Source organism: Talpa occidentalis, unplaced genomic scaffold (assembly GCF_014898055.3).
Source record: "Talpa occidentalis isolate TD23 unplaced genomic scaffold, MPIMG_talOcc4v2.1 talOcc4.17, whole genome shotgun sequence".
NCBI lineage: Eukaryota > Metazoa > Chordata > Mammalia > Eulipotyphla > Talpidae > Talpa > Talpa occidentalis.
In genome coordinates, this window is record NW_023601754.1 from 15,381,762 (window position 1) to 15,398,208 (window position 16,447).

General features: G+C 38.0%; 1 protein-coding gene across 1 annotated transcript in view; it reads left to right on the forward strand.

Moving 5' to 3' along the window:
* WWOX (WW domain containing oxidoreductase) overlaps positions 1 to 12,085 on the forward strand; it is a 403,146-nt gene extending 391,061 nt beyond the window's left edge. The window contains exon 9 of the mRNA XM_054697016.1: positions 6,602 to 12,085. Coding sequence (XP_054552991.1) covers positions 6,602 to 6,655 — 54 coding nt within the window. The 3' untranslated portion in view covers positions 6,656 to 12,085. The remainder of the gene's footprint in view (positions 1 to 6,601) is intronic.
* Positions 12,086 to 16,447: the final 4,362 nt, after the last annotated feature.

Here is a 16,447-nt window from a genome sequence, read left to right on the forward strand (position 1 = left end):
GTTGCTATTCATCTGTATCCTTTTCCATAGGTCTTATTTTCTCATTTGCAGCGTACCTTTTAAGGAGCAGTTGTGGAAAGGGAGGGAAAAAGAAAGGAAAGTTAAACGTTAATGGTTCCTTTCCTAACTGCAATTTTGTCAGCTCCGTTTTGTACATATATGATTATGAAGCAATTTGCATGAAATTTACACCTTTTCAAATTTTGAAAATTGCCTTGTTGAAAAAGAATCACTGCACTTCTCAATACCACACTGATTAATCACAGTTATGGAGTAGACATAACATTTTTATTAAACTCTCAGTGAGCAGGAAAATTAGCACTTCCTGCAATAACGATACTAATTTCATTAGTGAACATTTTCATTTATAAAGTGCCTCCTCCTTATCTTGAACCTTTTATCCTTTTCTTATTGACCAAAGAGAGGGCATCTCTTTGGGAGCTGGTAATAAACCATGTTCGTAATATGATGTGACCTCATTGACAGGCTACTGCTTCTTGCCGATCACCTCCCTTGATCATAAATATCCATCGGTACCTCTTGTCGTAAGCTCTTTAAACTTCCTCTTAGAATTTCAAATGGATAAAAATGGCTTCCATCCTTAAGACCTTGCCGTGGGATGGTTATTGGCAAGGATAAAACTCTGAAACTACTCGGTGGATAGAGAGAGAAAGAAAAGATGGCCTCTTGTTGATTTGTTTTCATATGACTTATATTGACTGTTGACAGTCAAGAAGAAATGGGAGAAAATACAGGAGAGATGTGTGGTCCTGTCTACATTGTTAGAAGTTGAACTATGCAGGCAAACTCAGGGAAAACAAGTGAGCTGGAGATAAATATCATTGGATTAAGGGTCTGGGGCCCAAGGGGGTTATTTATATATAAGCCACATAAATGTCTAGTTCCACCATGAAGTCCCTTCTGAAATATAGTAGTTGATGAACATGTACAATGGTTATTTACATACCACCTTCTGGCTAGGTAGCAGGTATTATTCAAGGTACTTAAGAAACAAAAGAGACCTCCCAGACAAACTGGGGCCCTCCCCTCACAGCTAATATTCTGAGTGGGGAGGAGGAGCCAGGTAAGAAATAAGTAAACCACTAGATAAAATATATTGCTGTGGTGACCCATCTTCAGGAACAAACAACAGATTCCTGTGGAAGAGAGAAGGGTCTGGGATGAAGGGGGAGCTGAGTCTAGAAAGGGGAGACAAGTGATACAGAAATTGTGGCTTCAGAGAGGAGAAGGATCCAGTAATATAAAGAGCCAGAGGACAAGTGTTTTAGGCAGAAGGAACAGAAAGTTAAAAGACACCCTTTGTCAAGGCAAACAGTATGCAATGTTGAAGAGAGAGCATTGACTAGAGGGCTCATTCATGTGCCCTGTGATTTTTAAATTTAGAATTGAGGTCTATGGTTGAAGTGAAATATTGATCCTTTCTTTGTGTCTAAGTGGGCTGGGAAAGCTGTATATATTTAAAGTAGAAGAGAAAGCTATAATTCTGAACACACAATGAGATAGAAGGCAACAGTGGCAACTTTAAATGCTGTGAACACAGGCGATATTTTTCTTTGTGTGCCAATTTATTTTAAATGTGTGTATTTTATATATTTTCATGTGCCAGTTATAACTTTAAAAAGAAAGTGACTTGCTCAAGGTCATACTACCAGTTGACTTGGGAACCATGGTTAATCGTGCGAACTTGGAGCACTGAAGTATATGTATTCATTGGATGCATTATGCTTTAACTTCACTAGCAACTTTCCAGTGGTTTATGTCTTCTTTTTTCAACTTGATATATAGATTGAAAGGGTGGTACCTGTCTTATGATTCTGTATGTCCTACTAAGAGGATCAGATGAGAACATGCACAATTACGTGTGAGATGTTGCAGTAAAAAAATGAGAAATTGTATTGTGCTGACCAGATAGGAAATGCATTTTATTTATTTTTTAAAGATTTATTTATGCATAGAAAACTGGGGTGTAGGCCATAGTTGTTGGGGGCATGAGGGGATTCACCTGAGAAAGAGTGGGGAGCATAACAGGCAGATGTACTGAAATACACTGCTGAGGGGAGCAGCGGGCAAGACAGGAGAGGTCTGCTGCACCATATGTGGGTTAACTCCCTGGCCTGGGATCAAACTCAGACTGTAGCTGTGGTAGCGCTGAGACTTAGCCCTTAAGCCACCAGGGATGACCCAGATTGGAAATTTAAATAGTCTAGCAATATCAGTTTTGGCAAGGATATGGAATAACAGGAGATTTCATATATCACTGATCAGACTGTGAATGAACACAGCCATTTTGGAAAATACTGTTATCACCTCACAAAGTAATACATTACCCATGTAATTTATCTCCTGTGAACATGCTGTGAGATCAAGGAACTCTTTAGAACTAGGGAAAGTTCTGGCACATTATTTGTGATGACAAGAAACTGAAAACTCCCCAAAGGCCATCCATAATGAAATGGGAAAGTAAATAGTGACATAATATAATGGAATAGTAGATAGCAGTGAAAATGAATGAATTGCTGTAACCTGCATCAACATAGAGGGATCTCAAAAAACAACGTGGAATTAAAAATTCTCCAGTTAACATGGAAGAATAGACAGTTCTATTTACTGTATATGAAACTGGATGAAAATGTTAGTGATGGGGAAAGGCATGGGGGAGAAGTATGAGAAGATTCTATATCTGGAGTTGAGCGATAGGTATGTGGGTAGTCATTCTGTGTACCATTATTTAAGACATACATAGATTACCTATGTGAACTCTTTTGTCATGTGTGCACATTGCATTACATTCACTTAAAAGTTGCTCTGATATTTTGCAATTGAATTAGGTATCAGATGCCAAGGTGATTTTTGCTTTTTCTTCTTCGTAGCCATGGCCACTATGAGATCATGCCTGATGAAGAAATAGTGATATTGCCCATGTGACTCTAATTTCCCTTACTCAAAGTTATCCTATCACATCATGCATCTTCTGAAACCATAATGTTGACCATGCCACTCGCTGTTGCCTACATGGCCAAGCCCACCATCCTCGGCCTGTTATTCCTTTTACCAATATACTCTTGACCCCACTCATTTTTTGATAATTTCAGTACATTTTCTTATGCTTCTTTCTGTGGTTGACCATCTACCTGTGTAGTGAGGAAACAGCAGTGCACTCCAAACCCAGGGCTTTTTTCAGGCCCGTCTGCTTCTTGTCTTTCTGACACCATCTGCTTCTTCTTGATCCACTAGTGCACTCTCCGCTACAGGACTTGAACATCATTTACCAGTTGTACTACATCAAACCACCCAAAGTTTACAACTTAATGTAACACATCTATTCTTTTTGTTTCTTTGAGAGTCTGGTTGTGGCTTAAAGATTCTGCTTAGAGATTCACAAGGTTGCAATTAAGGTGTCAGGAATGGTATACTTATCTGGAGGCTCTACTGGGAAGGAATTCTTTTTCAGTCACCTCCACATCTCTAAGGTCACATAGACTGATTTCTAGAAGATTTGATTTTCTTGCAGCTCCATGACTCAGGGCCTTGGCTTCTTGGTGACTGTTGGCTGTTGGCACACTCAGCTCCTAGAGACCTCCCTCAGTTCCTACAAACCATCCACAGTTCCTCCCACATGGGCTTTCCCAGTATGGCAGTTTACTTCACCCGCATGGCAAGGAGAATCTCTAGAGCAAATCTGTCATCAAGGTAGAGCTTTAAATAATACAATGTGATCACGGGGTCATCCCACTACCTATGCTGTATTCTATGGGGTAGAAATTTGTCACAGGTCCAACCCATACTCAAAGGTGGGAATTAAAGGTTCTGGCTGTAGGCAGGGCCTCCCAAGAGCCTGCTCCTCAACTTGAGATATGTCTCTTTTGTGTGCTGCCAGTTAATGTGCAAGAGTCCCATCTCCAGCTGTCTTTGATTGTTTCATCCCTGGGAGTATCCCAGGAGTCTCAAGGCCAGCCAGAAAAGCTGCCTCCAGAAGCTGCCCTTTAAAGCTTCCAGCCAAAGCAGGAAGATTTGCATAGGTTTGCACATGTTAATTTAAGTTCATTTAAGTTCAGGGTGGAGAAATCCTCTTTAGGTTAGTCCCACCCTTACCAGTGAGAGGCAGATAGATAACAAAACTGTATTGTTTTCCATTTTCTGTTCAGTTTTTTCAAGGAGTTACTAGACTCTTGAAGATTGGCTTTTACTCAAATACTGATCATGCTGAGTGTTCAGGAAATATTTGTCTTGGGGACCAAGGACTGTGATAGGCTTGTGTCCACAGTGTTTTGAGTGTGTGTTGTCAAGCTTCTATCTCAATAAGACTATTCAGCTACTGAGAGATGCTCAGAAAATCAAGATGATTTCCGCATCAATCTAAGAAAACACAGATGGTCAGATTCTTAACATCAGCTTTGCTTTGCACTGGGCTTTTGAATGTTTCCATTGCTTCCCCTAAGTTAAGCATTTGGCAAATACTTAGTAAGCACCTATCATGTGCCTGACATTACTATGTAGTTTTGAAAGCATAACCTGAATAATGAACAACACCGCTAAAGTCACTGTCTGCACTTGCTTACTCTTAACACTCTGAAGGAAAATTTCATTACATCAAATCCCAAGAACTCCATTTACTTTTAACCCTACATGGTGAAGTTGTCAATTTGTGATAGCTTTCTATAGTCACGGATGGAAAATGCCTAGATAAATACTTCGAGGGACATTTTTAAGCATGTGAAAAATCAATTTTCATAAGGTTACATGTTTTTACCTTTTTATATAAAACATGCTATATTAAAAGAGAGATTAAATTTTACTCTGTGGAGTAAAATGCAAACACAAAATTATTTTTTCATTTTTCAGAGCATGCACTGGATTATCATTTATTTATGAGCCTTTTTTTAATCTAGAATATATGGAAATCTTTTCTTGAAGCACAATATAATATTGAATTGGGAATGTTGTCTGACAGTTTCCCTCTTACAGTTGCATAGAATGAGTCTCCTGTATGAATTTTTAAAAGAAACTTCAATATACTCTGCATTTGAAAGGGAAGAAGTAATCGCCATAATCTTGAGGAATTTTTTAAATGGCCTCCCCATACCAGCTCCTCTCTCTTTCACTAACTCTTCTACAGCAAATAATGCTTCCATGATTTTCCAGAACTCACAAAGTGGTTGCTTTTCTTTCTTTTGTCTAAAGTTTATACCCAACAATTGAAGTTCTCCCCGAAGACTTAGCTATCAGTTCAGATTAGAGCTGTGACATGATTTCTATTTATCCTTTTTGTGCATTTTCTTTGCTGGGAGACACTGAGCTTGAAAAAGCACCAGTATCCTTTATTCTCTGTGAGGCAGATGTCTTCCCATTTTAACCCCTTTAACCATGCATATGGTTAAACTGCACAGCCTTTAAAACAGGGATCACATAAAAATGTTGGCCTGGGCATCCTGGGCACGAATACGTCCAGTGTTCGCCCTTCTAAACTACCCTTTGCACACACCACTGTCTGTTCACATATATGTGACTCGACCATTGTTCTTCCCACCCCCTTTTCCTGCTGTGCTTTCATTGCATAACAAACCACCCTCTAGGAATTAGTCTAGAGGTTGTCTACCATGGCCTTCCTGCTCCAATCTCATGCCCAGAGCTCAGGTGAAGTGGGAAGTTAGGGTACTTTCTTCCCAGGGTGGAAATTACTAGTTCCAAATGCCTCATAAGGCTAGACTCAGATTTCACACAGACCATCACTTTCATTCACGTTTCCTTGGCCAAAGCCAGTTACATGGCCAAACCCAACTTCAGTTAGGGAATTTAACTCCTTGCAAGGAGGTGGAAGGATGGAAAAGTCCTTCAGATTTACTGGATTTATAGATAGTGATATCGCCAATGTTAGAGATATATTTCTGATATATTTTATTTATTATATACATTTAAATCATACAAATTTATATGTGTATATGTACATGAATGTATATACAATTAAATATATATTTAAAATATAAATTTTATTTTTGTAAAATGAAAGTTAAGTGTTTCATTAGGTTGTTCAGATTTTAAAACTTTATTCAGATCTTAGCCTCCAGCATTTGTTCCCTGCATTGCAGCCCTGTCACCATGAGTAAAGGCTCCATGATTGCTGGTGCATCATTTGGCTGACTCACTTTTCACCCAAGCCCAAATTCACCAAGGTCGTTCATACAGCACCATCTGTGATACCCCATTTTGGAGCCAGACCAGCTATAGTTCAATTTCAAATCCTTCCACTTCCCAGCTTTCTGACCTTAGGCAGTTTACTTAACCTTTCTGGACTTCCACTACTAAATCATGTAAACAGAATTAGCTGTACCCATGTTCATCTTCTGCATCTCCACCAAACCATTTTGGATAATTCAGTGCTCTGGAATGCTGGCCTCCGGCTCTCTCTTTGACTGCAGTCTTGGGGACACGGCCGCATCGCAAAGGTTGTTGCTAGGGAATGTCACTGGTATGACTTTCAATTTAGCACATGCACAGGCGACCTTGTTTGGGCTTGTGCCATTGGTAATTCCGTTTGAGGATTTTACTTTGACAGAATGTATTCAAATATGTTTTTTTCTAGCTATCATCTGTACCCTCATGGCCACAGTTCTCCCAAACCACCAAGACTTGCTAATTAATATTTTCACAAGAACATTCGTCACATGGGTCCAGATTTCAAAGGAATAAAAATACAGCCTTTGTTCTTGGAGACACTTTATCATATAGCTGGATATGCATCCTTTGACCACCTGTTTCAGAAAATACTTAGATCCTGTTTGACCTTAACGTAAGACAGTTGAGCTGTTACTGATGCTTTTCTGCCTTTTCACAATTAAATATAAAAATAAGTCTCATGCCACTGGATTAGTCTCTCGCCATTCAATGATATTGTCTATATATACACCCAATCTAAATATATCAGTAAGATGGATAGATGATAAGTAAGTAGGTAGGTAGCTGTTAAGAACTGTGTGAAAGAAATTCATTTCCAGCTATGGGTAATTTGGGAAAAGATCAATATGATACATCAACATTATAAATAAATGAAAATGAATGCAACTTTGTGGTTTTCTGAAAGCCTTGTAGTCGGTGTGGCTTCCAGAATTGCATCTCTGACACCTGGAACATGTGTTACATGCTGCAAAAGGCTTGTTGGTGAGCAGGTTTCATGGTGAAGGTACTTCCCCATAAATAAGTATCATTTATAATGCTGTTATAGCTTTGCTGATTGTTAATATTACTTATGACGTGTCTTGCTTTTCTGAAGCCTCCACTACAAAACAAGACACTGTGGTAAGGTTACGTCAGACCTCATCTGCATTTTTTTCTTTGTCCTTTTCTAAGTTTTGGTTTCTTCCTCCTTTTCTCCCTCCCCTATTCTTTCTTTTCTCCCTCCCTCCTTTTTCCATCCTTCTTTCTTGCTTTTTTTTAAATATTGTCAGCAACTCCATATTCTCAATCCTATTTTTCTTTCTGTTTCTATTTTTCAGAGCAGTTAAAAATCCATGTAACGATTCAGCAATAATTATGAAGCTCCTGCTCTATAGATGTTACTTTATTAAGCACTAGGGATAAAAAAGGCAGGTTTTGCTTTGTTGGTAAGAAACTCATAGCTTAGTCAAAGAGATAGTACTTAAATAAATTACAGTGGAGTGTCACAAAAATATGTTTTAGGCTGGGGGACATGGAGCAAGGAGTGCAAAGGCAGGGCATGCTCAAAGACAATATCTTTCAACTCAATTGAAGGGTGAACAGAGTTCACATGGCCATACAATAAGGGAGAGTGTGGCATTGCCAAGGCAGTGCAGGTATTTATTCCCAAAGGGATGTAAACTTGGGGTAGGAAGCTTCACCATTTGAGACTGGTGAGGGAGAAGGGCCTCTGGAGAGGGGCAGACATGTACAGTGAGAACATGAAGGTGTTTCTAGTTAGAAGCATAAGCCAGACTAACAATCCTGATCTTTGAGATGTGGAATCAGAGAGTTGTGGTCTCTGAGAGACACTCCCTGTGCATCCCATTACTGGTGTAGAAACAGGCTGAGAAATATTTGCGTTTCCACCTCCTTAGAAGACAAATACTATCTACCTTGCAAGGCAGTTGTGAGTAATGAAGTAAGGGAACATTTTAAAATTCCTTACAGTGATTCCTGAAACATAGTAATGTTCAAAATATTTGAAATTAGGCTGCCTTGAAGACTCACTCAGGCCTTAGGGAAACATGACCATTTCACTCCAAATCACCGTCTTTAGTTCTACGTGCTGAGATGCCAGGATGTGGGGAGTGGTCAATGATGCACAGAGTTTAGGACACCCAAAAACTCCACATTGCTTTCTCCACCAGATTTCACATGCTTTGAAAACAATGGCCATGTTTGTTGTTCCCTTCACCAGCAGAGGGTTTCAGTCAATACTGAGCATTAATTAAACATCGATTGCCTCTGTGATCCCAAATAAATTACACCTCCTAGGAACCGGTTAGGCCCGCCTGAAAAAGGAATTCTGACCAGTGTCCAAAGGTGCTCTCAGAGACAGGCTGTCAAATGGAAGAACCAAACAGATGGCACAGAAATCATTTCTTTTTAGCATATGTACATTTTTCTACAACATTAACTGCACAATCAAAAAGTTCTGACATAACTAGACTCTCTGGTTCACAGAGTGTATGAGGAATTTAAAGTGAACATTCAACCCCATGGTAGCAGTGGAGAGAAAACAGGGAGGAAGAACAAACTTCTGTGAAGGGTTTTCCTAGTTATCATTCATGTGATATTGTCACTTAGTAGGGTTTTCATTAGATTGATGTGTTCTTTTAACACCACCCAAAACATGCCTTGTCATTTCCTTTGGCAATATCTACCCACCCAGGAGGAAATTCTTCATTGTAAGTCTGGTTTAGCTGTACCTAAGGGACACCTGTGAACTTACAGTTATTATTATATGAAATCTTTCCCAGTCATTTTCTGGTTTTAATTGATGTTGTATTTCCTTAATGTACAGGATTTGGCATGATATAACAAGTATTTAAAAAATATTTACAATTCTGGTCTTATAAAGGAAAAAGTTACATATGGTCATTTGAACTAATTGCTAAAATGACACTGCATTAATTAGATAATTAAGGGTCTTGAGCATGTGGCTGTTGTATTCGTTGGGCTGGAAGCCAGCATTTTCTATAGCTGAGAAAATGGGTTAGCATAATTCAAAATTCAATTGCTGTACCCTTTTCATATGAATAGATAATACAGAATGAGTCTTAAATCTGGATTTCTAAAACTAACAGGAACTGGTTTTATTTTAATTGAGTTTTAAAACACTTCCAGGCCTCTCCTTGTCTTTACAGGTTAACCCTTTGTGGTTGCGACCACCACCTGCTAGTCTTGTCATCTCACACAATATTGTAATGATCTTTCTAGAACTATTGTGAACCCCTAAGAACATATCCTTTAGCAATCAATGTCTTGAGCCCTGATCCCAAAGTCTGCTTCCCCTCTAACACCCCCACTGAAAATAAATGCTCTGCCTGGTTTGAGATAATTTATAGCAGTATCTTTTTTAGATGCCTTAACTTATCAAGGTTATTTGTCAGGAAAATTATCTCTTGTAACACCAGGTTCCCTACCTTTAGATGACAGGTCTTAATACAGAAGTTTTCCCCATACCAACTAGTAGTGTAAGTTGATTTCATATCCTTTTATTTTATAAAGTTTTGCTTATCAGGTTTGTCATCTCTATTTGAAATTAAAATGTGTGGTCTCCCGATGACCTTAAAGTAACTGACCCCCAAATCTAATCACTCCCGGCGTCTGTGAAAATCGACAAATATGTCAGGTAACTTGGGGCATCAAAACATTATTTAAAATATTTCATTTGTAGGCAAGGCAAGGATCATTTTCAGGTTAGTCCTCTGAGAAGTAATGCTGGGTGCATGAACACCTTTGTTTCTCTGCTCTATAATCGGCACTCATTATCAACGGGTTTCTATGAGCAGAAAATGTACAGTTATGTGTTCTGCACGAGTAAATTATTGATTGGATTTACGGCCAGAAGAATGTTCCTAAGTGGTCAATACACAGCCAAAGTGTGTCAGGTGAAGGTAAAAATAAAGTAAGATCTATACTTTTGATAGCAATTGCTGTTGGGTTATGTCACACTTGTCTTTTGAGGTTACTGTTGGGTATAGATAAAAATGCTAATTATATTAAAATGGATGAAAATGTGGCATTCAAGCAAATTCTATATAAAAAGGAAGTATTACAGTTTGTTTCCATTTAAGATTGATTCTGTCCAAAATTTGCTTTTTCTTATTAACTGTCATTGGCTTGCCAGTGTTGTCTTTTAGTGTGTAAAGATGGTTTAGAAATTTGGACACGTGGTTCTATGAAAAGCCACACACAAAACTTACCTCTCTAATTCTTTTTTGGCCAATGACAATCTCATAAAAATGGCATTGTCTGTTGGTTGTAGGTTAGATCGACCTCAGCCTGGTAGCATAGATTTCTGCTATATCTTTTCCAGTACATAATGAATCACCCCTACTTAATAGTAGACTTGTTATTATGCAAAATTGCAGTCATAGAAAGGTCTGTATCAGGTCCAACCAAACCAAACTCTGGTTCTCAGCTGCTTTCACCCCTACATGGATGTGCCTTGCATTCTGTTCCTTGGTAGGTCAGTCACGAGAGGAACATCTACTGAGGTTGAATAGGAGCCTACTGTGCGCCAGACCTCTGCTAGTTCTTTGGCCATGGAGAGGGTGAAAAGAAAGATGTCACTGTCCTAAGCAGCAGTTCACTATGTGCCACCCATACACAATGAACCCCCTCAAGTTCAAGTTGAAGTGAGGCAGGTGAGGATTCACATATGGAGGATGCTTATTTCCATTCTCATTAAGCAGATGACTGGCAGAAGAGTCTCATCTTTTGTTTTTGAAGCCTGGGTTGGAGCATCTTGTAATGGGAAATGTTTAAAGGTGTGTGTTCTAAAATAAGCTGATCTATAAACCCAAGCAGTTGCTTTGCATGGTGGTTCCACCAAAGAAATGGAGCCAAGCTAGTGCTGGCACAACAACTGGCTCTCTTTGTCCTTTTAAGTCAGCTCCAAAGGAAATCCCACAATTTTGAGTGTAATTCTGACAATATTCAGATACGTTTTATGCACCAATGATAGAACCTCACCTTAATGAGTGTAAGAAGACACTGTCCTCCAGCATCTTCAAAGAAGTTCAGAATCACAATGAATCTATTAAGCTGAATCCCAGGTCATAAAATGGAATATAGATTGCAGGTTTTGTGGGAGGATGCACTTGGCAGTGATTCCCTGAGCAGAGAGACTTGGAACTATCAGGGTCCCCTGCTCCTCTTTCTAAGCTGCAATTGATTCAGTGATAACATAATGATAATGCAAGTGCCTTCAGTGTCAAAGCATCAGGCAGGGGGTGGTCTGGCCCAGGAGCAGATAGATGCCCTGATGTAGTGGTAATCCAGAGGTTTGTGAGTTAAGTGCTTCTGACATGCAGAATCAAGAGTCAAGGGCGAAGCTGCCTTTTAAATGCTCTTTGTGAAGCGTCCACTGCAGATGTAATTGAGTCTCTCAGGTGACGAGCTTTATTAGAGCAAAGCTGTGTAGAGTTGCATACCTATTTGGGTGAATATTTTATGCATCTTCAATAACTGCTCTGTGACATTGCTGAAGTCCCCATCCTTATTGTGTTCTACCAGTTCAAGAAGTAAAACACCACTGCAGAAATGTTGTCTAAGCCTTACCAGTCAATATGACTGAGAGCAATCTGTCCCATCCCTTTATATTTATAACTTGTTATTTGTATTCAATGTATGTCTTTTGTACCAGGTTCTAAGATCTATCAGGTCTTATTTGTTTGTTTAATCAAGGCCCCGAATAACCATCATCATCACCTCTTTCATCATCATCATCAACATAGTGATTATTTATTGCCATATGCAGTAAATATACGCACTGTAAGGAGAGCTTTTCATGGGTTATTCCCAACCCTGGAGTCAAGAGTCAGAAACACAGTGGCCAAGAGGAAAGTATGCCTTTTGGGATCAGAACTCTTTTTTTTTTTTTTTTTTTTAATCTTTTTTTTTTTTTTTTGGTTGTTCAGAATACTAATTTATTTTTATCTGAGTCGCAAAACCTCCAATGCATTTGAAATTCCTTTTTAAAAAAATTCCAAAAAAGCTATGCACACAATGCACAATTATGTTTTTCTCTATCTTGATCTGGGTAGTAGTTGATTGGGTATATACATATGTAAAAACCCACCAAAAACTGTAATAAATAAGATTTCTACAGTTTACTACATGAAAATTATATCTAGTTTTTTAAAATATCTACACACATATTTTCCCTGTCTTCATTAAAACTTAGATGTGCCACAGAAATTAAAACTTTAAAAAAAGAATATGAGATGGTTCTGATGTCCAGTTAAGTTGGTAACTACTACCCTCAGGTAGCTAGAACATAATCTTAATTAGAATAGACATCTAGCAAATATTTGTTTCAATGAATGCATGAGTGAGTGAATGAACCAACAAATTAGTAAATATCTATGTTACTTATGGTTGAAGGTGTACTAAAGCCAGAAAGAGCCCTAAGCATATTTATTTATTTATTTGTTTGTTTTTTTTTTTTTTTTACAGGCTTATTGTTATAAATTTTATTGTGGCTCTTTATCTTTTATGGATTTCCCCATTTTATTTTTTTTTATTTTTTTTTTAAATATTAAATTTTATTTTTATATTTCCCCATACAATTGCAAACGCCCCATTCTGACCCCAATCCTTCCCCTCCCGCCCCCCACCCCCAAAAAGTGTCTCTGGTTCATAGTTTTTTGTTGATTTTGATTTTCACTTTCTTATATTCATTTTCCTGGTCCCTTATTTAAGTTTTCTAGATTCCTGCTATGAGTGAGACCATCCGGTATTTTTCTTTTTCTTTTTGGCTTATTTCGCTGAGCATGATCCCTTCCAGCGCCATCCATGTTGCTGCAAATTGCATGTGTTTATCTTTTTTGAATGCTGAGTAATATTCCATGGTATATATGTACCACATCTTCTTGATCCAGTCATCTATTTTTGGGCATTTGGGCTGTTTCCAAAGCTTAGCTATTGTAAACAGTGCTGCTATAAACATAGGAGTGCAGGTGCTCTTTGGAATTGATGTTTCTGTGTCCTTTGGGTAAATACCTAGGAGTGGAATTGCTGGATCATATGGAAGCTCTATGTTTAGTAGGTCCAGAAATCTCCACACAGCTCTCCATAGTGGTTGGACCAGTTTGCACTCCCACCAACAGTGCACAAGAGTTCCTTTTTCTCCACATCCTCGCCAACATTTGTTGTTGCTAGTTTTTTTAATATGTGCCATTCTCACTGGTGTGAGATGGTATCTCATGGTAGTTTTGATTTGCATTTCCCTGATTGCAAGTGATGTTGAACATTTTTTCATATGTCTGTTGGCCATTTGCATTTCCTCTTCAGAGAAGTTTCTTTTTAGCTCTTCTGCCCATTTTTTGACTGGATTATTTTCTTTGTTGTTGCTGAGTCTCATCAGCTCTTTGCAGATTTTTGTGATCAGTCCTTTATCATTAGTGTTGGGTGCAAAAATGTTCTCCCAGTTGGTGGGGTTTCTCTTTGTTTTTGTTATTGTCTCTTTTGCTGTGCAGAAGCTCTTTAATTTGATGTAGTCCCAGCTGTTTATCTTTCTCTTCACTATCACTGCTTTGGGTGATGTGTCTGTAAAGATGTCTTTGATGTGCAAATCCCGTAGTGTTTCGCCTATATTTCCTTCTATGTATTTTATGGTTTCAGGTCTTATGTCTAGTTCTTTAATCCATTTTGAGTTGATTTTTGTGTATGGTGTGAGGTAGTGGTCAAGCTTCATTCTTTTGCATGTAGCGACCCAGTTTTCCCAGCACCATTTATTGAACAAACTTTCTTTGCTCCAATGCATAGTCTTTGCTCCTTTGTCAAAGATTAGTTGACCATAAATCTGTGGGTTTATTTCTGGATTTTCTATTCGATTCCATTGGTCTGTATGTCTGTTCTTGTTCCAATACTATGCAGTTTTGATGATTATGGCTTTGTAGTATAGTTTGAAGTCTGGGAGTGTGATGCCTCCATTTCCTTCTTTTTTTTTCAGTAGAGCTTTGGCTATTCGGGGTTTTTGGTGATTCCATATGAATTTCATCAATAATTGTTCTATTTCTTTGAAGAATGCCATTGAGATTTTGATTGGAATAGCATTGAATCTGTATATTGCTTTTGGTAGGATGGCCATTTTAATAATGTTTATTCTTCCAATCCATGAGCAGGGGATGTCTTTCCATTTCTTTGTGTCTTCTTCTATTTCTTTTAACAGTGTTTTATAGTTTTCTTTGTATAGGTCCTTTACCTCTTTTGTTAGATTTATTCCCAAATATTTGATTTTTTTTGTTTCGATAATAAAAGGGGTGGTTTTTTTGATTTCTTCTTCTTCAGATTTATTGTTTGTGTATAGGAAGGCTACTGACTTTTGCGTGTTGATTTTGTATCCTGCCACTTTACTGAATTGATTGATGAGTTGAATTAGTTTTTCTGTGGAGATTTTGGGGTTCTCTATGTATATTATCATATCATCTGCAAATAGTGATAGTTTGACTTCTTCTTTTCCTATTTGGATTCCTTGGATGTCTTTCTCTTGTCTTATTGCTCTGGCTAGGACTTCCAGTATTATATTGAAAAGCAGTGGTGAGAGTGGACATCCTTGTCTTGTTCCAGATCTTAATGGAATTGCTTTCAGCTTTTCACCATTGAGAATGATACTGGCTGTTGGCTTGTCATAGATGGCCTTTATGATGTTGAGGTATGTTCCTTGTATCCCAAGAATTTCAAGGGCTTTTATCATGAATGGGTGTTGCACTTTGTCGAAAGCTTTCTCAGCATCTATTGATATTATCATATGGTTTTTATATTTCTTTTTGTTGATGTGTTGGATAACGTTGATTGATTTTCGGATGTTAAACCATCCTTGTGCCCCTGGAATGAATCCAACTTGGTCGTGGTGAATTATCTTATGGATACATTGTTGGATTCTGATAGCTAAAATTTTATTGAGGATTTTTGCATCAGTGTTCATTAGGGAGATTGGCCTATAGTTTTCCTTTTTTGTGTTGTCCTTATTCGGTTTTGGTATTAGTGTAATATTGGCTTCATAGAATGTGTTTGGTATTGTCCCTTCCTTCTCAATTTTTTGGAAGAGTTTGTGAAGGATAGGCACTAATTCGTCTCTGAATGTTTGGTAGAATTCATTTGTAAATCCATCAGGTCCTGGGCTTTGTTTTTGGGAGGTTTTTGATTACCATTTCAATTTCGCTGCTTGTAATTGGTCTGTTTAGGTGTTCTATTTCTTCTTTATCTAGCTTTGGGTGATTGTAGAGTTGTAGGAATTTGTCCATCTCCTCTAGATTGTTGAACTTGTTTCCATATAACTGTTCATAGTAGTTACTGATTATTCTTTTGATTTCTGCTGTGTCCGTTGTGATTTCTCCTCTTTCATTTATGATCCTGTGTATTTGTGCTTTCTCCCTTTTTTCCTTTGTGAGCCTGGCTAGGGGTTTGTCTATTTTATTTATTTTTTCAAAGAACCAGCTCTTGGTTTCATTGATCTTTTGGATTGTTTTTTTAGTTTCAATTTCATTTATTTCTGCTTTGGTTTTTATTATTTCTTTTCTTCTACTGGTTTTGGGGTTTTTTTGTTGTTCTTTTTCTAGATCTTTGAGCTTCGAGATTAGGTTGTTTCTTTGAGTTCTTTCTTGTTTCTTGATGTGAGCTTCTATTGCTATATTTTCCTCTTATTACTGCTTTTGCTGCATCCCATACATTTAGGATATTGGTGTCCTCCTTGTCATTCAATTCAAAGAATTTTTTAATTTCTTCTTTGATCTCCTCGTTAGTCCAGTGGTCTTCCAGTAATGTGGCTTTTAATCTCCATGAGGTAGGATAGTTCCTTGCCTTCTTTTATGATTTATTTCTAGTTTGATGCCTTCGTGGTCAGAAAAGATGGTTGGTATGATTTCAATCTTGGTGTATCTGTTGATGTTTGTCTTGTGCCCCAGTATGTGATCGATCCTGGAGAATGATCCGTGTGCGCTTGAGAAAAATGTGTACTCCGTTTTTTTTGGGTTTAGTGTTCTATAGATGTCTGTTAAGCCCAAATGCTCTAGGTCCTTATTTAGAGCTTTAGTTTCTTTACTTATTTTTTGTCTTGTTGATCTATCCATTGTTGATAGTGGTGTGTTGAAGTCTCCCACTACATATGTGTTTTCTCTGATGTCTGTTTTCAGAGAGGACAACAGTTGTCTGATATATTTTGGTGCTCTTTCGTTTGGTGAGTATATGTTAATGAGTGTTATTTCTTCTTGAAGTATTG